At 35.7% G+C, this 25,137-nt stretch overlaps 1 protein-coding gene across 1 annotated transcript; it reads left to right on the forward strand.

Annotated features, from left to right (window-relative positions):
- The first annotated feature begins 1,477 nt into the window (after window positions 1–1,477).
- Window positions 1,478–24,592, forward strand: LOC139961459 (tumor suppressor candidate 2-like). The gene is made up of 3 exons (XM_071960644.1): window positions 1,478–1,779; window positions 3,536–3,653; window positions 18,826–24,592. The coding sequence occupies exons 1-3, from the start codon at window positions 1,628–1,630 to the stop codon at window positions 18,889–18,891; spliced, it is 336 nt and encodes a 111-aa protein (XP_071816745.1). The 5' UTR covers window positions 1,478–1,627; the 3' UTR covers window positions 18,892–24,592.
- The last annotated feature ends 545 nt before the right edge of the window (window positions 24,593–25,137 follow it).

The following is a 25,137-nucleotide window of genomic DNA, read 5'->3' on the forward strand; positions in this document are numbered from 1 at the left end:
CTCAAAGACCCTATATGGTGTAGATGTATGAGTGTGTGGAACCAAGGAGAGCCTGGATCCGAGACTTCTTTTACCGAGTTGACTTCCCCTTTTAAGCAAATCTACAGTCAATGAAGTTGGTCGAACAAAAGTTATGTATGTGTACGGTTTTACTTTAACCGTTAGTCCTACCGGTGGAGGAAAATGTTTACCGTTGGAGGAGATGAGGAAGACGTTTGGGACTATAAAGGTGGTTATACTCACTGTCTTGACTTTTATTTCAAATATCACATCAGAGGTATCTTTGGAACAGCACTCGTTTGCGAGGTATATATACTGCATGCATGACTTTTCGAACTGATTGAGAGGTTTACAATATATTTCTTTTACTCCAAAATGTGGGTGCATCTCAATATATATATGGGTACATATTCAGTGATTGGCATATTGTTATCTTCACATCCTTATATCGGTAAGGTTGGGAATATATGTGCATGTTCTTGAAAAAAATGTGGAGAGGGGATGGTTTAAAATATCTGTTGCCTTTTTCCAAAATCACTTACAAACATGTGAGTTTATAGTTATATGTTGTGGGCTGAAAGGATTTTTGATGACATAAAGTAAGAAGTCAAATTTAAATAATGAATGCTCATTCATGTTCCCACCGACTACTTGCTAGTTCGGTTATCACCTCACCAACCCCCCCCCCCTTCCAACCACCACACCCCGTCGGTCAGCCCAAACAAGGGGCAGCTATAGGTTACTACAGACGTAATTCGTTTGATATGCAATCCCCAATTGTCTTTGTGAAAAGAGATATTCCGGTGGCATGAGATGATGGCTAAACTATAATGCTGACAATATTCTGCATCTAGGCCTATAGGTCAAAACCGGATCCCCGTAGCATTTCCATATCGCTAAGATATGAAAAGTAAATTTAACATTCCATCTGATCACATTTCAAGGATTAATCGACTATAGTGTAGAAGCTTATAGAAGTAAGGTAACATCTCTTGTTTGAAGAGAAATATCTTTCAAAAACAAAGTACTCGATGAAGCGAGAGAAGTGAAATTGCAAATACTTTCTAACCGACATTCTGGGAAATATAGGTGGAAACAAAATCGTTGATGAAGACAAGACTTCCCTTGAGTGCGGCTTATATAAGATAGGCCTACATATGCATGAAAATGAAGTGAAAGCTAACAGAGGCGGACTGACGGTGATGCCGGTCCCGGCCCCACTGGACAAAAAAAAGGCGATTACCGGTACCTTCTCCGGGCCCCCAATTGAACCAGGGGCATAGCTAGATCGTTCCCATTGCCCCACCCCCCCCCGCCCCCTGCATGGCTACGTCCCTGGGCATATATGCTGCTAGGTGCTGGCTCCACCCGTGTGCAGAAAGTACACTGCACTTGAAAACAGTGAATCTAGCGCCCCGAACATAATAAACAAAATCATTGGCATTACAACAATACTCGTTTCAAGTATCGTCATAACCTACTATCATCCCGCAAACCGACAATACAGTAGTTTGTGTCGTACAATAGCTATTATTTATTCAAAACTTCCTGGATATTAGGTTGTGAAACATTTTCTTAAAGCATAACTTCGTAACAAGGCTATGATTTGACATCTTAAATACGCAAAATGGGAGGTAAAGCGTCGACATACGCCTGGAAAGCTGTCTCTCCTATGACAAACTATTTTTATGGCAGTGAAGGTAGCAGTTCCGCGACAACAGTTGAAAACTACCCAAAGGGAAGATACAAATTTTCGCCCCTCGTTCTGAAGCGCACTGGGTAGGATTTTGAAGAATCTAAGCAATGAAATGATCATACCTAGATTTTTATTTTAGCTAAGTATATAATGCAATTTAGCATGACTACATAGGCCTGGTACCCATGTGTAGTATATATAGGCCTAGGCTAGCATCATTACACTGACTTAGCCTACAATTTACAAAGGCTACAGTAAAAGATATTCCACCTTCGGAAGGTGAATTATCTTTGCTACAGTACAGCATGCCAACACAGTCTTCATAACACTACGCCCAGCCCTATCTAACGTAAATAATACAGGCATAACCACTGATCTGTACACTAACAGATCAGTGGGCATAACCTGGCCTAGGCTCAGATCTAGGACCACATGAGTCTTGTGTGATATTGTAAACATGATCTATTGCAAAATATATGCAAATTGCACCACAATGGGGAGGGATAGGGGAAGCATTACAGGGGGAGTCTGTATGACTACTTGCTTTGCCATGGCTACACTCATACACAAAAGAAAGAATAATATTTTGCTAAAAATTCATAGGCCTCAGTGTGATTATCCCAATGCCATACTGTATTCAAATCAGTTGCCAGAGGCTTACTTTATCAGAATACAGTATACAAGCATAATGTTACACTAATCTACCAATTACCATATTTCAACACGTCAATATTAAAATAAAGAGGCTACCCCAGCACTTTCTCCATAAATGTTGGCATAGAGATGTATTCAGTCAGAATGAAAAATTTTGCCACTTGTAGTGATCAATTCTAATCTTGAAATTGGTGAGGATGGTATGTGACTGTGGCTAACAAGACCAAATTGCAAGATTATACACAAGCCTTGGTATCTCTCACCTTTTCTTAGATGACTTGAGTGCAAATCTAGAGGCAGGCTTTTAGGCAACGTTCTAACATATCTCCTGATAAATGCATTCTATACAGTCAAGAAATGAACATGCTCACCCGGGAAGCCCAAATGTATCTCTGTCAGTTCTGAAAGTTAGCTATAAATCGAACTCATGTTTCAAGTGTCTTCAAAGACTGGCTGTATATTTACTATTTAACACACAGGCAGTTATTTTTCAAGATCTAGCCTAGATTGTTGTTGATAAGCTGAATTGTAGTTTCAGGGAATAATAAATCTGGTATCGCATCCCAAAATGCTACACAAAATGGGCAAATTACTATACAAGTGCAAAGATACCAGTATTTTTACACGAATACCATAGTATTTTATAATTTACAAATTATGAGTAGTATTTTAAAATTTAATATCTGTATTTTCTTTTTTACTGATTTGGTCGAAATGAAAGCATTAGCCCTGATTAAGCTCCATGGTTAGATGCATGCTTGCATCTTGAACAAAACAATAATAATAACAAAGAACGGGACACCTTTATTTTAGTTTGAATTTTTCCATTCACTCGATCTCCGTCAATGGGGCCAAAAGTTTGAGGCAAAAATACACCGTCCTGATTGTGTGCTTGTTTATACAATTGTACCAAACCAATTGTAGAGTGAAGGATTTGTTAGTTCATGTTTATAATGGAGTGCATACAGTAGAATGGCTTTAACTAATTTATCTGCATGAGGGTGTGTGGCTGTTTTGGAAAATATGGTGGGAATAAAATATATTCCATAATCCTCAATTGGCCACTGATACCACCTCACTGAAACCACATCAAGTTTGCCAGTGACCATTCATAATTCATGTTGTCAATCAATACTCCACAGGTAATGTGGTCCCATCACATAATGTCCATACCTCTTTCATCAGGTCAATGTACTTTGATGAAGACGGCCACCTCGCCCACGAATTCTACATTGAAGTACCGCCCGCCTCTAAGAGTCGTAAAGCCGGGATGAGAAGGATACGACGCAACCTGACACCTCAGGTAAGGTATCTCACTTTAAGTTGATAATAAGAAGAAAAAAAAGTTGAAAAGGTCTAGGAACAAGTTCATGGTGTACAAACCTGAAAGCACATTGAAGAGTCTAGAGCTATTTGTACATGGTTCAGCGAAAACAACAACATAAACTCATATTTACAGGCATTGAATGGGTAGAATCAAAAAGGCAAATGTTGTCGGAGTTTCTTCAAGTTACTAGTACGTGCACAGCAATGAAAGATTTGAACTAATGTTTATGTGCTCCCTAAAGTTAAGTTAATGTACATACACTGGTGGTCCTATTATAACAACAAGCTTATGTGCTTTATCCTTTTTTCTTATCTCCATGTCCAATTTTTCTGCAGTGTGAAATTTAAAAGAGCTAGTACTAAGTACTAGTTAATTTAACATAGAGTGTGTGCAAGGCAGACTAGTAGTTATTGCAAAATTATAATCATAATCATAATTTATGGTGGCAAAGGACTTCTCTGGTGTTAATATGCTTTGTAACTTGTTGCACAGGAGTATGTTGTACAATATAGAATAAAAAAATAGAAAATGTAGAAAATATGTCAAAGCTTTTGTACAAATTGGAAATCATCCAATTTTTTCATCATAATTGTTTCATCATAGACTGTATCTATATCGCTTCTAATTGGGTAAGTATCTTTAACCGTGGCGATTTAAAATGGTGAACATAAGGAGACACAAAGTTCGTACACTATCTTTGACTCCGAGATCCCTTACAATATTACATATGAGTAATGAACATCCAAAAATTTGCTCAGTTCAGAAGATTTCATAGATGAAGACATCAGTACCAAAGTCTAGGCCCATTGTCACTCTATTAATCCATTGAATTGTAAAAAAATTGTAATATATAACGACTATACAAAATAGTATTCGGCAGGCCATCACCTTGTTCCACTTGTGAAGTTTGGCTGAAATGAGGAAAAGGAAGTGCTTAAAGAAGCGCTTGTAATTAAGGTGCTTGAAACAATTACTTTGACGAAGAAACATCCAAAATCTTTTTCAAAATACTGATTCTTCAACAAGTACCAAGGAAATTGTATTTATATGGTAGTGATTGACTCGCAATACCATTAGGATTTGCAGTCTGTGACTGCAGCTTGTCAATCTTCACCAAACTAGGTAGTACTGATAAGACAGTGCCCTTTGTTGAGTTTGGGTATGGCTGGAGAGCTCCAATGTAAATATTAATATGACTGCAGACAGTTGTCAGAAGGGTACAAAGTTATAAAAATTCTTCTTTAATGAGTGAGTTAACTAGCAAATACCAGTCAGGGCAAATTTTTAAGGATTATTTTTTCTGATTGTCCCTCAGACAACCAGGTCTTTACCTGTTGGTTTTCCAAACAGCTAAATTGGTTGTCTGAAGAAAGTTTAGCATAATGACAAAAAAAGATCAATGTAGGAGACATGTGTAGGTTTATGAGTAGATCTCCAGCTTCCAGGGCCAGTAAATCCCCCCTGGGGACTGGGGATGGATCAAAAGATTGCCACCAGATTGCTGTTTGTTTCGGTATCTGCAAAGTAATGGAGGCTGGTAGCAATTTTTCATGTTACGTATTTGGGGGTATTTAGTTACAACGTAATCTGAATTTGATGTGTCCTACTCCCGACCTCCAAAACTGATGTTGGTTGTTTGAATGGAAATTTGTTTGTCTTTGATGACTGGACTAGTAATGTAGACCAAAAGTTGCCCTGATACAGTATTAGTGTCACCTGATCAATCATGTGATTCAGAAAACTCAGGTTGGGAACGATGTAAGGTACAGTAGCATACTCCATATAATTGCCTCATTGACTAACACACTAATGTGGTGTCTAAGTCATTGTAGAAGTTCTCACAAGCTGAACCCTACCCATGTCTGGATAGCTGACAAGTTGGCCATCCATTGCACCATCAATTTTCTGTATGATGACATAAAAGATTTTTTCGCTATGAGAGGCTGAAGTTTTCGTCACTCGTAAGCAAACCTCTTCACTCAGTGCTGTAAGAAAAGAACAATTTGTGTACGCTGCTCCTGGGAGATCTAAAGTGGTCTAAAAATTGCCTCAATTGACCCAATTTTTATACCACATGTACTTCCATTTGTGTACTCTGACATCCAAGTCACCAAAATGCAAAACAAAAACAGCTTTTGTTTCAACATATCCAAAAAATGATGTTCTCCTGAATTCCTGATGCTTTTTGGCACTTTTCCTAAGGGAGAACATTTGGGTGGATTGATATACTATATGGAGTATGCCACATTGCGTGTGTAGTTTGAGATAGAAAATGGGGTGCAGTGGTCAACTACTGCACAAACTTGATTCCAACGGGAGGAGCAGAAGAGGAAACAGTCTCGGGTGGCACAAACATTTGAGGGGTAGTGGGACACTTGATATTGATTTGAAATAGGGGGTAAATCATGCACTACTGTTTGTACAGTATGTGCCTCAAAACTTTCCGAGTTGCCTCCAAAATCTCCAGCCAAGTGGATCCTCTCTGCATTCCATAGTCTGTACCATAAACTTCAGTATCAGAATGTTTTGTGCTGAAGGCACTGTTTAGATACATTTTTCTTCATGTTGCAACAGCAGGGTTACTTTGTAAAGTTTACTTTTTGTTTTAAGTAATTTTCCAACAAAATTGCAACTTTTAATGCACTTTGAAATTAATACCCCCCCCCCACCCTCCAAAAAAAATAAAACCAAAAATTAAAAAAAATGTGCAGTCTCGCTCCACTGCCCTTGTGTTTGGACATTTCTGGATCAGTGTAAGTCCAAAAGAAAATAGCAGAAGGGAAAACCTTCATTTCTGTTTTCAAGGTTAGTCTCTGGGAAAGACTCAAGTTCCAACACGGTTGCAGAAACGTGTTCGGTTTTGGACTTGAACGCTCTGCAAATGTCAGATCTACTGTATTTAAATAAACAAACAAAGAATTTGACAAAGTCAAGGGAAGAGTTGTTGTGCATTATTGATGATCTAATTTTGAGTATTGATTAAAATCTGTCATTCACAAAGAAACATGACAATGTGGTCTGTAACCTAAATTCCAGATGTCTCAGAATTAACCAAGAGATCAGAACTCGACAAGAGGAATAATTGCGGACCACTTCGTACATTGCACAGGTACAGTATCACGTTATGTCACGTTGACATGTCTTGTCATAGCGTAGAGGATGGTTGAGTCATCTCAGAGACAGAGAGAAGCAGAGAGTTGACAGCCAGAGGTGTCTCACACTCATGTGGACTGTCAAATATGTTACAAAAAAGAAAATGGCTATTGTAATTATAGAGACAAAGTTATGGAAAAGGATTTGTCATTGAAGTGTACCTGCAGATGTGGAACAAAGTCTTCATACTGTAACTGTACTGTCTTTTGTAGCTTGACATATATGTATACTGTATTTGAACATTTGCAGAGGAGTGGCTGCTATAAATTTTTATCCTTTAACCAAATTCCAGCTTCATAATACAATGGGTTCCCCAGGCCCCCCCCCCTATGCTTCCTCCCTTCCTTCTTCCTCACCCCATATAGTTGTGAGACACAAAATTGTAACTATGAGTACTTAGCTAATGGTTGTAACAACATAGATAAGTAAGATCCTAGGTTTTATTGTGTCACATGTGTGAACATTACTCTACATGGTCAGCCTAACAATACAATGCTATTTATAAACCATTGTCACAGCATGACATATTTTATAACCGTTCTCAGAATCCAACTTTGTAAAACTTTAACACACAGTTCACAAAGGTACAACAATACATGCAAAGAATAGTTACATATTAAAAAACAAAAACAAGCAACAATGAATGTACTGTACGTTGCATGTGCATTATAACCACAAAAGGTACGGCCTGCAGTACCTCAGGACTAGAAGAAAAAGAATATTTTAAATGCATACTTTCTGTGGGTCACGTAAAAATGGTCCTTTTAAAAACTGCATTATGATTACCATAACTATGTGAGTCTGAGGTTGGTTCATTTGGTCAAGTGCAGCATGTTGCAACAATGCCTTGATGCAGTCATGGTACAGGAGTCAGTGCATGCTGGTATTAGACATCATACACCCATTTTAAACAGTACTGTACTCTAGCCTAAAGAACAGGCCAAGATAAAAACTTAATATCATTCATATCAATCTATCTCATGTCAGGGACTGTATTGTGTCAAGTGGGCTGCAGCTTGTCAAATTCATTGTGTGTGTTAGATGAATACACACAGATGTAGTAAACAACTCTTTTACAGTAAAATATTTTTAGAGAGGTTACGCAAATGAAAATTTGTCTTTCGAAACGTAAATTGAAATTTTATGAAACAATTTTAATTTGAAAAATTGTAAATTAATGTATGTGCATTGTTTTTAACTCTTTATCTTAAATGGATGTAAATAACCTTAAATATATTTAAACAAAAACTCAAGTCTAAATGTAACTCTCTTTTCAACCAAGCAACAGCCCCCTTGAAAGTTTCCAGGAAGGGAGGTCTCTCTTTTATTTTATTGCCCCCCCCCCCATAATTTTTGCATAAATTTAACTCTTAACCTGATTTTACTGTGCATATACTTCAGACTCATAAGATTTTTTTAAATTCATATCCTTCATGGTCATCAATTTTTTTTTGATCATATCCTTCATGGTCATCTAAGAAATCATTAAACATTGTCTACTAGTGGCTCCTCCCTGATATGCAGTGAGTGATACCAGAGTAATCTATGCCTCTGAGGCTAGATTGCTGTCTGTTGTGACAGCCAAGCCTGTGATATTGTAGCCTGTAGTACAGAATGGTAGCCTCAATGCAGTCAGCTGAGGTCAATGACTAAATGTACTAGTACTAAAGTACACGACTCATTTACTAGCACTACCCAATATTAAGACAGTTAAACTACGTAGAGTATCATCATGCCATCCTTGCAGGCATCTCATCCTACACTTATCCTGGACTTAAGCCATAAATATCAGTCCTTCAGTACTTATGTACAGTACCAGAAGCTAGGAGAACTTTTGATCACATTGCTTAATGCTTATAATAATTCACCTTGAGACGTTATGCATTGCAAGCACAGTATGTACAGTACAGTATATGCTTGATATTACTGAGGTATGCCATTAATTTCACTCAGTCATGACAGCCGGGCTATAAAGAAATGTCTCGATGCAGTCATCATAGGTCGATGACTGCTGGGGCAAAATTAGCCTATACCCAGTAACACTCACTTCTACCCCCCCCCCCACCACCACCAAAGAACAAAAAGAACAGTCAAGCTAATGTGTTTATATCATCTACGCCATACAAAAAAAATATTTCGTGGAAAGAATGTCTGTATTTATTTTGAGAGAGGCAAAGATAAAGCTGTTTGGGCGAGAGAAGTTTGCACTTACAAAGTTATTCAACGACGGGACTGATTGGGGAGGTTACTGTAGTTATGTATACTGTGTGTAGCACATGGAATACCCAGAAAATTAAATTCTTTACTGCTGAATACTAAGTACCTGCTGCGGAAGTGCAGTTTCTGTTGGGGACAGGATGTGGTTAACATAGTCTATTCCATAAATGGTTGGGGAGGGGGGGGGGGGAGAGCGAAAGTAGGGAAGGATGATGGAGATTGGATCTCATTTATTTCCTTCTCAAATCAAAAGGGATAACAGTGGATTAGATACACTTAGCTCTAATCAGTAGTAAGAAGAGATCATCATACAGTAAGTGGGTCAGATCCAAAACCTCTGCCAATGTTATGGACGGAATTCACAGAGATAAAGTCCCATCAAAAATAGTGTGAGAGTTAGTATTTGGTAAGGTATGCATGATTGATCTAAGTTGGGATACCTCTACCATATAACGGAAAAAAATTAATTGGGTAGTGCAATATTAGTCTGAATATGCAAATTAGGTGTTCGTTATGGACGGAATCAGAAAAATGATCGATATCCACCAACCTTCATAGTGGGTCAAAACTCTGTGAAGTGTTCAGGATTTCAAAGTATCAGGTACTTTTCATCACAGGCCTGGTACCTTAGCTTTATCATACTCCCACTCATAATCTTCAATGTACCTCTATTAACCCACTACCCCAAACCAAAATTCTGTGTTATGGACGGAATGTACAACGTTATGGACAGAAGGTTTTGTCCTGATTTAGGATCAACTCTTGAATTGTGAAGTGTGTGTTATAAGTTAATACTTATGGCCAATATGTGTAATAATATCAAATAAAATTGAATTTATTATAAGAAGGGAAAGAGCTAGTCCTGAAATAGGAATTGTTATGGACGGAATGTTATGGACGGAAAGTATTGAATTAGCCTGAAATGAATTGCTACAGCACATGAAAAGTTTCACTCTTGCTGAAGGTACTCATCAGGTGGCTTTCAGCACTATAAGCAGAGGCTGTCAGTACTTTTCCCATTTGTTTTTCTTCACTTTTGTGGCTTTACCTCCTTCAAACAATGCCAATGCAATCAAAGTTTCACCAGTCTGCAAAGCTTGTATGAAAGAAAACAACACATGCAAATAAAACTGTGGACATGGGAGGCCTGTATGGTTGAACAGTCATGAAAATTTGAAATAGACTTTTCAATCTCAACAAAATACATCGATTCATATTTGTCAAAATTTTTCGTCACCATCACAGCTCACAATCTCTTTGAAACTTGTCCCTAATATATTCAACCACCTTTGTTACAATTCCCACTTTGCTACTTGAAATTAGGAGGACAGGCTGTTCTAGTTTCCCCATGATCATTCCTAGTGGGATATTTGTCTCAGGTGATGGCCAGAAGAAAGTATTGGTAGGGCCCTTAGGGTGTAGGAAGGAGACATAGACATCATTACTGTCAACTGATATTTGGTCCACCTTTTCCAACCACCAGTCTCCTTCATACACAAAAACCATGTTGCATAAGGATGACAACTTGGATTTATAAGGGTCATTCCGTGTCAAATCAAGAATGGCTGTTGCTGCACCCTCTCCAAAAATTCCCAAATTTTTTGTATGATTGGACCATCATGAAATAAGCACATTCTGAAAATTTCAGTTGCATTGCTTTCCAATTGGCCGATTTATCACACTTTGAAATTCCGCAATTTGTCACCACCATGGCATTTTCTTGACTTTTGAGGTCTCATTTCTCAGCAATTAACCATTCTACTACCTTTCTATTACAGATGCCTATAGAGTCTATCCCATAGTATAGGAAAATTAAAAATTAGGCCACAAAAATATTGTCTTGTGGAGTTAGGTCCACTTAAAAGTGTCAAAATATAAGATTTTTGTACTTTTCACTAAAAAATGTGCTATTTTTAGTGATGAATTGCTCCTAAACCATTGCTTCAGGGTACTTGATTCTTTCAGAGGTTATTATGTCTGGTACAAACATTACAAAATAATGATTACAATGCTTTCCTATGATATGTTTGCAAGTTGTGCAACTCTAAAGTTGCTATTTCATGGTGCGATTCAGCATGAGGTAGGAGTTTTGATGCCAATTTTTTACCAAAGTAACCATGTTAGAGCTGTCAGGGTTTTATACTTCAACTATAAGTATAAAGTTCTTACCCCTAAACAAATTTCAGGGTTCTAGCTGTTCTCAATAATAATTTAAGAAGTTGTTAAGCTGCTCCGATGTACAAAAGAGGTCGTCTTTGACGGCCAATAACTCAAAATGTGTAATGTTGAAAAAATCTGATAATTTTTTCTGGAAGAGATATAGTACCACCCTGTTTGTACAAAAAATTTCAGGAGGGTGTTTTGCCTTATTTTGAAATGAAAAGTCCTCAAAGGATTTTTACAGAAATTTCCTCTTTTTTTTTTTTTTAAATTAGAGAAAACATCACCTGAAAGCCTAGAAAAATACTGTAATGTACATGTAAAAAAAGGTTTTCCATCCTAAATAACATTCATTCACATTTGATGTCTTTGATTTAACTTAATAAAAAGCATTCTGCATAGTTTTTCCAAAGAAAGTAATTTCCATCCATAACATTCACATTCCGTCCATAACGTTTTCCTAATTCCATCCATAACACAGATGTTTCATTATACCCCAGCTTATCAATATGCAAGAATCTGGTAATTTTTCACTTCATCCTTAATGGCATTGATAACCTTCAGAAGATTACATGCAAATTTTATCACTGAAGTGAACTTTAAAATTGCCAGGAGATTAATGACATCAGGTAGCGTTATGGACGGAATTAATGATTTTCTTCTCGATTAGCATCTTAATTAGGGATGCCCTACTTAATTTTTCCAAACACTATTTTGGAGAGATCAGTACCATAAACAATTATTCAGGTGCAGATTCCTGTGAATTCCATCATTCCTTGCAGTTCAGTGGCACAAATTGCTGTTTCCGTCCATAACGCTGGTTTAAGTGCATTGTTGATATAATTAAGCAGTACTCGTTAACAAAGAAACATACAAATTTAATTTTTTTGCCAAGCAAGCTTAAATTGTTCTTCTTTTGGACAAAACTATCAAAATTGATAACTATGATCATCTAAATTTTAGCCCTGAGGTTGACAGGTTTTGGATCTGACCCAAGTATGTAACCAGGTAATATGTTAATGAGATCATGTATAAATTATGAATCAAATGTACATTGAAATCACACTCAAAACAGTATCTATTGCAACCACATGTTACAGAACCATTTTCAAATTATCAGTCATTGTTCTCATACCTTTCTTCACAGGTTACTGTACAGTAATTAACTTGTGTCCATATTTGATGTAAAATTCTGCTCTGAGGAGCAACATAGCGGATCACATATTGTATCTTGCAAATTGTATCGATAATTGAACACTGGGCCTATCAATAATAAATTTATTAATAATGTAGACCTATACAGAATAGTACCATAGATGTACAATATTATAATTTGCACAACTTACAGTACAGTATGTGTGCAGTCCGATGTTTTGAACTGTTACTATATCTATGTACATCTATATACACATATATTCATCTATACACATATATTATATATACATAAACACACATCTATACACATTTTATACATCTATGTGGAAGCAGGGAATAACATAGATCCAGTATCACATACTGTAGCAAAATGCTACACAAAATGGTCAAATTGCTGTACAAATCGAAAGATTCATTCATGCTCAGTATTTTACACAGTTTTTAAGTACTGTACTGTACCATATTGAGACAAATTTCAGATTTTTCAAAACTGCTACATGTATAACATTTGAACACTGAATTGAATATTCCCTGTCAAGTAAATACACAGTTTTTAAGTACTGTACCATATTGAGACAAATTTCAGATTTTTCAAAACTGCTACATAACATTTGAACACTGAATTGAATATTCCGTGCTGTCAAGTAAATACACAGTTTTTAAGTACTGTACCATATTGAGACAAATTTCAGACTTTTCAAAACTGCTACATAACATTTCAACACTGAATTGAATATTCCCTGTCAAGTAAATACACAGTTTTTAAGTACTGTACCATATTGAGACAAATTTCAGATTTTTTCAAAACTGCTACATAACATTTGAACACTGAATTGAATATTCCGGGCTGTCAAGTAAATACACAGTTTTTAAGTACTGTACCATATTGAGACAAATTTCAGACTTTTCAAAACTGCTACATAACATTTGAACACTGAATTGAATATTCCCTGTCAACATGTATATATTAAAACTCATGGTGATGATCAAATTATGCTAAACACAGATTATAACATACATAGAGTAGGCCTAACTGATGATCACACATAGCAAATTGATCAGTATGAATTAAATCCATAACTGTGACAAAATACCCTTGAAATGTACTGATCATGCACATACCATGGATCGGTGACATCATCTACTGCAGACGTACAGGTACAGTAGGTCAAGGGTCAATTAACTATATTGTTGTGTTATAGCTATCAATGATCAATATTGACAGTCAGTCAGTCCACTAATTCAGCAGCACTATATTACTAATAGAGCAGCTCCCATGCAGTAGTTAAAGATACATCACAAGTGGATTAATATTCTGGTGTAGCTGAGCATAATAATAATAATTAATACAAATATTGAGGATTTATAAAGTGCAGACATATTCACTGATAACGGTGCTCAAGGCGCATCACAATATTATCCTGGTCAACGATAACCTGTCAAACATATAGAGACAATCCCTCCACATGGCAGCAGCTAAACAGCACCCAACTGACAGTTTATCTCACAGGTCCCCATTTATACACCTGGGTGAAGAGAGGCAATGGAGATTAAGTACCTTGCCCAAGGACACAATATTCTGGCCAGGACTCGAACCTGCAAGCCTTAAATCACAAGTCCACTGCCTTAACCACTTGACCACAAAGCTCTCACAGCATGTGGATCATACATACAGTAATCAAGTACTCAGATCTACAAATACCATGTATACACAAAAGTATATCATCATTATTAATGATCCGCACATCTGATCGCTGACAAGAATGACAGCCATACAATATCCATAGATTACGTAGAAGTGGATGGTAATCTGCTGTGTCAGTACTTACACGAACAAGTGGATCGTAAATAACTACAGTATAAAGGTAAATAAGTACTACAGATACTGTACAGTATATACATGTGGAGATAATCATTATTGATGATCCACATAACTAGCAATCACTAGCAATAAAAACATATATGTATACATTGATAATTGGTAGATATAAAAGCACTTTAGCTAATGAATCAGTATCTGGAAGATACGTATATTAACAATAACCCAAAATTTTATATAGGAGAAAATAAATGTAACAAATGACGTACAAAATCCGGTATACTGTAGTTGATGAAGGTGTATTGTACTCTAGGGAATTATTGTAGGTCATCAGCTACAGTATGTGCAGTCCCAACCATCTGCTGCTACTGTACTTTACTCTAGATACTGCACTGTACTTAACTGTACTTTACTGTACAGGACTGCACAGTACTGTACAGTCTGTACTTTACTTTACTGTACAGGACTGCACTGTACAGTAATGTATTGTACAGTACTTAGTGTGATTCATGCGGCTACTCAGGCTGTAGAGTTATTTATCCCTTCTGCCCCCCTCCACTGGACTCAAATGCAGCAGATCGTATATAAATTACAATGATTTATGATATTGATTAAACTATACCCACAGCTTGTTATCCTATTAGCTCCTACAGCATTTGTTACATGTTGACATCTTCATATTCTTATTATCCAGTACAAGAGGATAGCACGACCCCCGGTACTTTTCATCTTTTTTAGTTTTGGCAGAGGGTGACCTTTCCTCCACTGGTAGATTACTACAGTACACAGTTTCTACAGTACATCCGTCCTTGTCCATACAGTTCTAGGTAGAGAAAAATTACACATACTGACTTCTTTAAAGCCCTCATTAAAGTTGGAAAAGAATTTTGAAGGAATCTCAATCATTCAGAGGGGAAGGCAGACAGTGAGTCGAATTTCAATCATTACCCCTTTGATGTGCCCCCAAATGAGCACCGGCCAATCAGAAGACGAGACTCTGCTTAATCGCTTGTGGGTTCGGAAGGCATGGCGCACGGGTTCTGTTCCAGTCATGTTAATTTGCTCGATAATTAGGACGTAAAGGTTTAGTCGAGAAGATGAGGATGAACATTAAAGAAACGGGTCAAGTGAAGCGAGAGGCTCGTGCCAATCGACTGTACGAAACTGTGTCCTTTTCCAGGGAATACTCCGCCTGAAGGACTCTTACGGGCCCGAGGCATGTTTATAATGCAACAGATGACTGTGTTTTATAGTACACGGCAAAATCTGTCAGGATAACTTTCTGACTTTTTGGTCACAGTCTGAATGGGCAAAATTTGGTTCTAGGGAAGAATATTGCAAAATACACATAGTAATTTAAGAAAGACCAATATATGTACTGTATACTGTCTAGGTGAGATGTGTAGGTTTGATGAATAGAACACCAGCTTTGGGTCAGTAAAAACTCCCCTTTTGGGGTGTATCATGCGGTAGGCTTACTACTATTTTTTTTTACAGAGTGCTGGAGGGCTGAATAGCAATCGTTTTTCACCCATTTGAGGGTATTTAGTTACAGTGCAATACAAATTTGATGTAAACAACAACTGTAGTCCCCCGTCACACAACCTCCACAGCTGATTTTGGTCGTTCGAACAGAAATGTGGTCGCCTCGTACGATCTCGTACGTTCTAACTACTGTCACAAAATTTGCCCTGGTAGTACTTTATACTGAACATTTACATTCTATGCACATTATTGACAAGTAGTTTAAATATATTGAAAGCCCTTCTCCTGTATAAACAGCAATAGTTTAAGGTCATCACAGTATCTGTGAAGGTCACCTTAGGAGAAGTAATTTACTGTACATTATTTATTGTAAAGGGATTTTCCACTGACATTCAATTTGACACTTGTTGGGTAAGACAAAAATATTCCTTGGTGCAGTTATGCTTTAACTGAAATTTCTTATTTTTAAATTTGAATTTTTCTCCACTTGGGATATGTTCATGTGGATTATTAATTTGCCATCGTGGGGGGAAAAAATGGTTTCTTTGTCAAAGAAAATGAAACACGTTATGATGGTCTGTGATAATATTTTCATGGCACATACATGACCTTCAAAAATTTAATTTTCTAATATAAATCCACTTACCCTCTGGTTCACCTTTAAATGTGATTGAGAGTTGGATTTTTTCAAGTTTTACTCTGATCTTAAAGCTTCTTCAAACTTCAAAATACATTTATTTCCCCTTGGAATCTGTATCATCTTCCTCCAGGTTATAAATGATTTTTTATTTTTAAAGTAAATTTGAAAAATAAAGGAAAATTTTGGCTAAATTGCCAGGAGGATTTCACTTGAATGTTGCCAGATACAAAATTTATCAAACAAGAAAAAAAAATCATCTCATTATAATTAAAGATTTTTCTAACCCTGTAGAATCTATTGTTCCTCTTATGCAGTAGAAATTGTAACAGATTTGAAAAAAAACATGAAAATTTATACACATTTGTAACATGAAAAAAAAGAATCATCTCATTATAATTAAGTTTTTTTCTAACCCTGTAGGATATATTTTTCATCTTATGCAGTAGAAAGATGTATACAGCAAATCCTTTAAATAATGGATCCATTCTGCCACATATCCTTTAAGCTTTGAGTCATGGTTTACTGTATGCTCAACAAGAGAACAGTAATCTTTCGGGGATGAATTGCTGTTTCTACTGGACTGTAAATAATTGTTCTTATTACTTGGGCGGCATTTGCGAAATGTCAGAGGTGGGATATAGTGCAGTTTAGATATTATCTATTTCTAGAGATCCCATTACGGATTTGTTTGAAAGTTTGTTAAAACGGAAAGCAGTCAGGTTTCAATTGAACAGTGGTTCGTGTAAAGTGAGTAACAAAAAAAATTTGAGAGAATAAAAAATTGTTATATATGTCATGTCTGGTCGTTCTCGTCCATGATGGAGAATTGTGTTACTCTGGGACATTATTGTTATTTATGCAAAATGACATCTCAGGCTCAGGTTTTCCTTAATATTGCAGATGTGTTATTTTTTAGCCTTCTACCAGCTCGGTGCATGTTGGCTTTTGTATTTGTAAAGTATTTGTATAGTATTGTAAAGTATAGTATTTGTATAGTATTTGTATATAGTATTGTATAGTATTTGTGTAGTGTTTTATAGTATTGTTTAGTATAGTATTGTAAAGTATAGTATAGTTTTTGCATAGTATTTGTATAGTATTTGTTACTTTGTCTTTTTAATTCTGATCACTTTAGCCATTATGTAATATTCTCACATGATTGGATGCCCCTTAATCTAACTAGAGACCTACTGTTCATGCATACTGTACCGCACAGTACCGTACAGTACATGACGTGGTTACAATACAATCATTTGCCCTTCATTTATGTTAAAAAGTTGTGAACCATTTAAATCTGACTCAGAAAGTTGTAGGCCCAACAATGAATTAAGTTTTGGTAAAACAACTGATTTTGTCATTATAATAAGTTAACCTATAAACCCATTTAGCCTTCAAATTTATCCCAATTAAATTGAATGTTGGCATTTAGCATAAATATTTCATCTTTGTTCTATTTATCTCAATCTTTCCCCCCTCCTTGACCCCCCCCATACACACACACATGTTTGTGTTTCATTCAGACCGAGGACCCCATTGTATTTTCCATTGTTCAATTCCACGTACCCTAACTTTAACAATACCCCATACAATAGAATTCTTCCGAGGACGTGGTGATTCTTTAGAAATCACAACCGAGGACCTGAAATTCTTTTGTTCAAGTCCTCGGTCAGATAGCAAAACAAACGCACACATACACACGCACACACATGTGAACAAAAATGGTTGCAGCTACTCCCTCTGTTTCACCTTCAATTTTACCAAGACAGTCTTTGAAGTATTTCTCCTTTGAAAGAAAAAGAAATTAATTTACAACTGTTTCATCTTGACACCAGTAACACCAATTTAAAATTTAGTTGGGCTTGACAGTGTTGCGCCATGTCCGATACTTCATTTGTTATCACAGTTTATCGAAGAAAGTATAAACGTAAAATTTCCATCTGCTAACGGAACAATATCATAAAGCCTTGCAAATAAAAACTGAAAAGTACTTAGATTTTCATCATTTCCAAACTGCATCAAAACTACAACCGTAAGGCCGTTGAGGAATTGGAAACACTGTGGAATGTGGAGACTGATCAGTTTTGTTTGACTCGTTTTTACTCATGCCTCGGTGAACGAGGCGTAAAGTAACGCATTACTGGTGTGTTGCGAACCTCGTAGGACATCCTGTCACATCACGAACGAATCAGAAGATATTCAAACTGAATGATGGGACTCACTGTCCTCTGTCGGACGTTTGATTTGCTCGGTCTCGTTCGGGAACCGTCGGTGTCGTTATCGTGACAGCGTTATTGATTGAGGAATGAATTAAAAGAATCCCTGAACTCATCATCATATTAATACATGGACGGATAATTTCTATTTGTATCAGTCCAATGATAAAAATAAATAAAAAAATTCCTGGCTAGTAAGCTCTTATTAAACTTGTATCTACTTTCTCTTTTTTTTTAATTTGGTTTCTCTTTGTTTCAAATTCTCTTTTTTTTTTAATTCTCTTTTTTTTCATCTTCCATCCACAGGGGGAAGTAGAGTACGACATTCCACGGCTTCACGTCGATCTGCCAATGATTATGTGCCAAGTCTGATGACAGAGCTACTCGATTATGCAATACCCACAGGGCTGCGTTAGATACCGAAACAGACACCTCCCGTCTCGAGAGGATGAAGATGGATTAGTGTTCTCTGCTCAAGATGGGGGTTTCCGCCTCGTGAAGAGATGATCTCAATCAATGATGCAAAGTCTCAGTCCTACGGAGTGCAAGAAACGCATCGCCCTCATGTCTGGAGGGAGCAAGAAGATGACCTCGCAATGTGTGAAGACAAGTTAAATATTGTAAAATACCATCTGGAGGGAGGGGGGTTGGGGGCGGGGAGGTTTGAAGATAGAAATGGATTGACTTTGCTCCTGGCTTACCTGTCTGTCCACAACCTTAGCACTCTCATTCTACCTTGGCAAAAAACAGTTACCGTAGCTGCATTAAGATGTTTAATTCATTCTTCCTTGTCAATCCTTTATCCTTAGATTCCTAAAAGAAATCCTTAGATCTAAAAATTTGTCAAATCATCTATCCAAGAAGTGTCTATGATATAATGTCACCAAAGTATGCTTGGAGCAGGGGGCATTGAGACAGTTAAGGCAGGATGCAATCGGTGGAAAATATTACTTTCATCAATTGTATTCTGGGTGTTAAAAGCTAATTATCAACTGGATAATTAGTGTTCAGTATAGAATGCATATCCCAATGAAGGGAAACTTAATACATGGTTATAGCAGAATTACACAGACATAGACATGTCGTCCATCTGCTCATGAATATATGTTTATGTATATATAATATATATATATATATGTTTATGTACAATATATATATTCTCACATACTCATATCTCATATCTACTTGTTCCTTATATGTATCTTTATGTATTATAAAGGCTACGTAGTTTTGTATCTTATCGATAGTGCTGCATATTCTGCAGAATGTGTGTTCTCTTCCTAAGATGTATTAGAGATAGAATAGTGACTGACGTTACTCGATTTTGACAATGCTGTCTATAAACTAGAGATGTCCATGTAAGAACATCATTGTATTTGTCCAAGTCCACCTTAGTATTTGAATCTGTGTATCAGTTTTTTCCACTTGATAAGTGTGATTCTTGAACCTGAAGAAAACCCTGAATGCTAAGACATTTTAGTTGTCCAAGTCCACCTTAGTATTTGAATCTGTGTATAAGTTGTTCTCTTACTAAGTGTGATTCTTGAACCTGAAGAAAACCATGAATGCTAAGACATTGTAGTTGTCCAAGTCCACCTTAGTATTTGAATCTGTGTATCAGTTGGTTTCGTAGCACGTGTAATTCTTAAACCTGAAGGTAACCGTGATTTGAAGTTGCAGGATTAAGAAAGTTTTTGTATATAAATTTGTCTTACTGTATCATTTGAGTGGTGGTGCTTCAAAGTTCACGAAGTTGAAAATGTTTGTATATTATGCTGAAGACATGACTTTACTGTGTGTGATCTCTATAAATGGTAACTAACAGAATTTGATAGTGTAAAGTGTATTAAAGTAATGTAAATTGTAAGTTTGTATATACATTTGATGTATTACGGTAAATTTAATGAATGTGAATTTTGAGTTATAGTTACATCATTCGTGAACAGTATTATATACTGGGTGAAGTTGAATTTTTTGGTATCTATATTAACTTGTGACATCATCACAACTGATCAAATATAATTATTCTGTTATCTTTAGGTTTAAGATGGGTCAAAGGAGAGAATATTAAAAACTATTTCTATGAAAGATTTCAGAGAGTAACAGCTATCATCAATAATGAAAGATTTCAGAGAGTAACAGCTATCATCAATATGCTTAACGATGATAGATTTCATCCTATTCATCCTATTCATACTTTACTCACACTTTTCTTATATTTTCTTTCTTCTGTGGCTGAGGGATTTAATTATAAGGATTATCAGTTAATTACTTTATATCCTTTGTTAGATTTTATGAAGTAACTGCTATCATCAATTGAAAAGCATGATGATTCTAAAGCTTGTCCAATCATACTTTACTCACACTTTTCTTATATTTTCTTTCTTCTGTGGCTGAATGATTTAATTATAAGGATTATCAGTTAATTACTTTATATCCTTTGTTAGATTTTATGAAGTAACTGCTATCATCAATTGAAAAGCATGATGATTCTAAAGCTTGTCCACTCATACTTTACTCACACTTTTCTTATATTTTCTTTCTTCTGTGGCTGAGGGATTTAATTATAAGGATTATCAGTTAATTACTTTATATCCTTTGTTAGATTTTATGAAGTAACTGCTATCATCAATTGAAAAGCATGATGATTCTAAAGCTTGTCCACTCATACTTTACTCACACTTTTCTTATATTTTCTTTCTTCTGTGGCTGAGGGATTTAATTATAAGGATTATCAGTTAATTACTTTATATCCTTTGTTAGATTTTATGAAGTAACTGCTATCATCAATTGAAAAGCATGATGATTCTAAAGCTTGTCCAATCATACTTTACTCACACTTTTCTTATATTTTCTTTCTTCTGTGGCTGAATGATTTAATTATAAGGATTATCAGTTAATTACTTTATATCCTTTGTTAGATTTTATGAAGTAACTGCTATCATCAATTGAAAAGCATGATGATTCTAAAGCTTGTCCAATCATACTTTACTCACACTTTTCTTATATTTTCTTTCTTCTGTGGCTGAATGATTTAATTATAAGGAGTATCAGTTGATTACTTAATATCCTTTGTTAAATTTCAGGAAGTAACTACTATCATCAATCGAAAAGCATGATGATTCTAAAGCTTGTCCAATCATACTTTACTCACACTTTTCTTATATTTTCTTTCTTCTGTGGCTGAATGATTTAATTATAAGGAGTATCAGTTGATTAGTTAATATCCTTTGTTAAATTTCAGGAAGTAACTACTATCATCAATCGAAAAGCATGATGATTCTAAATCTCGTCCACTCATACTATAACTGCACTTCCTTTAATTTTCTTTCTTCTGTGGCCGGTCACAACCCAGACCAACCAATTTGATTATTTTGGATTATCAATTCTAAGTTTCTTACTAATTCTATATTGATTTCAGGGAAAACCAGCTCTCATTAATAAGTCTGAATGGTTCAAGAGTTTGTCCTATTCATACTTTTAGTACAATTTCTTTTTATTTTCTTGCTTCCTGCGGCTGGTCACAGTCTAGACCGACCAAACGACCGAGCTTTCGTTAGCTTTAAAATTGTAATAAATAATCAAGTCCATCCATCAAACATTGAAGAAAATTTCCTGTTATCAGTATTCTTGATATTATTTTGTTTTTGACCCAGATTGACCGAACAATTATTATTCAAATACTATTAACTTGATAAGATATCTAATGGATTCTACAAAATGGGAAGAAGAAGTACAAACCTACAGCTCTGGAAATATTCCATTTGATAAGCACTATACAGGACTTATGTTTTCTTGTAATAACATTTTTGACTTTTCAAGTACCACAAGCAGAGTTTACAACAATCTGAATCAATCTTTATGGACTAAACTATTGCACAAGTTGTGTTGTAAAATAATGTAATACCTTAAGTCATACCTACAGTATGTCCATGCAACATATCTGCTTTAGTGACTTTTGATAATAACTAATGATAATCTTTCAAATCCTTGAAACAGTTGACATTGTTGATATCCAACAAATTTCCTGATACAAGCAATAGCAAAAACCCTGTTTCGAATATTTAAGGTTAAGAAATGTATATCTCGGAGATAATGAAACTATAAAAAACTGTATGTATGTACAAGACCAAGCATGGCTAAATAACTACCGCAGTCATGTCAGATATTTCCTTTCGAAATTGTTTGATCCAAACTTGAGTGTGATTGTTGCAAATCCTGGAACACTGACAGGCATTTAACAAATACATGTGTATCTGATTAACGTGCTTTACTTTGATAATTACTGACATGAATGTATCATTTGCATTTGAATAGGCAAGATATTTAATTAACTCTTGTCATGTTACATGGAAAAGCATCATATATGTAGCTTTTCCTACATGCCTGTATCGACTCGCAAAAATATCATTCTTTAATGTTTTTACATGTGATTTTGCCTTGATTTTAGTATATTTGTTGTTGTACTAAACCAATATGAAAATCCCACTGATGACACCATAGTTCATATATGTGACTCATTGATTTCTCATTCAAATAATAGACAAAACGTTGAGTATCTCAAACATGGTACAATTTGATTGTTGCATGTGGTGAATACTATTAATGGTAATACAGTCTAGGGGATACAATATTTTTGACAATAGTTGAAAATTAAAACAGTGTATTAGTTGGTCAATTGCAATATTATGGTTTGCATAATATTTGACAGCATTAAAATTGCAAGAAACTGACTATGTAGACATCACTGCTCTAACAGTAAGTTTTGGTTACACAGTTCAGTGAGTACACTCTATATCAGTGGTGGGCAACCTACGGCCCGCGGGGCACATGCGGCCCGCCAGTGATTTTCTTGCGGCCGGTGAGATGTCTCAAGAAAAAGAAAAAAAAATCAATCTATTTTAAATTACACAATACAAAAAAAACGAGCTAGCTGCTTAGAATTTATAGGCACTAATGATGCTGTCAGGTGAGCTTATTATCAACTGTACTGTATTGACATGATGTTTTTGTGAATACAGATTAAGTACACACACCTAATGCTTGAAAGTCCTCGGAATCAAAGGTTTGAAATCAACAGCAGATCATTGGTAAGGTGCATCCCAGTCAATTTTTCACTCCTTATATCTGGCCCATTCATTCAAAAAGGTTGCCCACCCCTGCTCTATATCCTTTGTGTGGTACTCAACCCTTTTAACTTCAGGTCTACAGCAATAAGTGTACCTCTTGCAAGGAACATTTTCCTTTATCTTGCTTATGTTACTTTTCTTTTCTTTCTTTTTTGTATGTTGGCTTCTAGAATTTTCATGATTCAAATAGTTAATACTCTTGCCACCATGTTTAAACATGGATATCATCTCATCTCATGTGACCTGCATAATGAATGTAAAGTTTCTCCATTTTGATGACACATGTAAGGCAAGTCTTACTTGAAGAAATGCTTGAAACATTAAAACATTTACTTTTCCAGTAGACGACAAAGTAAATATATATTTGGAAAATGTAGTAAGGGATTATCACATGAACAAAAATGTATGATCAAAGACATGTTTACGGATCAGTTAGGTTGTAAGAAAGTGTTGAGTAATCATGATGGATAGGCTACAACTTGAATAAATGAATGTTAATTCTTAACATACAAAAAATTGATTTATTGTATAAAAATGAGTTTATTGAAGTATATATCCTTAAATTAGTATCCTGTTTGTAGGCCTGTGGATAGGTTTAGTAAAGAAATTATAAGGAAAAAAAAAGAGAATAAGGAAAGAAAAATGTCATACATTTGTTTTATGTTTTGTCTCCAAAGTAGCAAATTTAACATATATATATTAAACTAATAGGGCAGGGATATATGAATATTACATGGCCAAAGTAGGTTAAAACTGCACATGTTATCTAGTTTCTATTGAACATTATAAAAGGGACATTCAATTGCCTAAAAATTGTTACAATATCCGAGTCACTGGGTCAAACTCTCATCTTTGGAAGTTTTTAAAGTGAATACATGAATATTTAAAATCTGTGAATACATGAATATTTCAAATTTTTTGTGAATACATGAATATTCCGTGAATACATGAATATTTCAAATTTTTGTGAATGCATCTGGCAATAACACGGTGAACGATAAAATCACAATTAATGTGTTTGTTGAGGGGCCATTTTTGTTGGGACGCTTTGAGGTGATTTTGAATATTGTGCCCCCAAGATTGAACCTTATGCCCCTTGCTTCTGGGTCTGAGGTGATGCAATGATGGGTGCCGAATGTGTTAATTTCCATTTTTTTTTTAATGTGCTACTAGTTTCGTCCGAGACCTTATTGGATCACCTAGCCAGTTCGCAGCATTGGCGATTTTATTCCCAAAAATGACAAATTTGGTGGTGTTTTTCAGGTACTAGCTGAAAATTGTTAAAATCCTCTCAGAAAATTGTTTAAACTATTTCATGTTGTTCAATCCGACTTAGGCCTAGGGCTTCATGTCGGTAAAACATTGGAATTCTTTTACTGCATTTCACTCCCTAAAGGTCATCTAAGATACCCCCAATTGCAACGAATTGCGAACTCACACAACTCGTGGCATATACAGGCTCAAATGTTAAAAAATAGCAGCAAATTTT

Source organism: Apostichopus japonicus, chromosome 20, assembly GCF_037975245.1.
Source record: "Apostichopus japonicus isolate 1M-3 chromosome 20, ASM3797524v1, whole genome shotgun sequence".
Taxonomy (NCBI): domain Eukaryota; kingdom Metazoa; phylum Echinodermata; class Holothuroidea; order Aspidochirotida; family Stichopodidae; genus Apostichopus; species Apostichopus japonicus.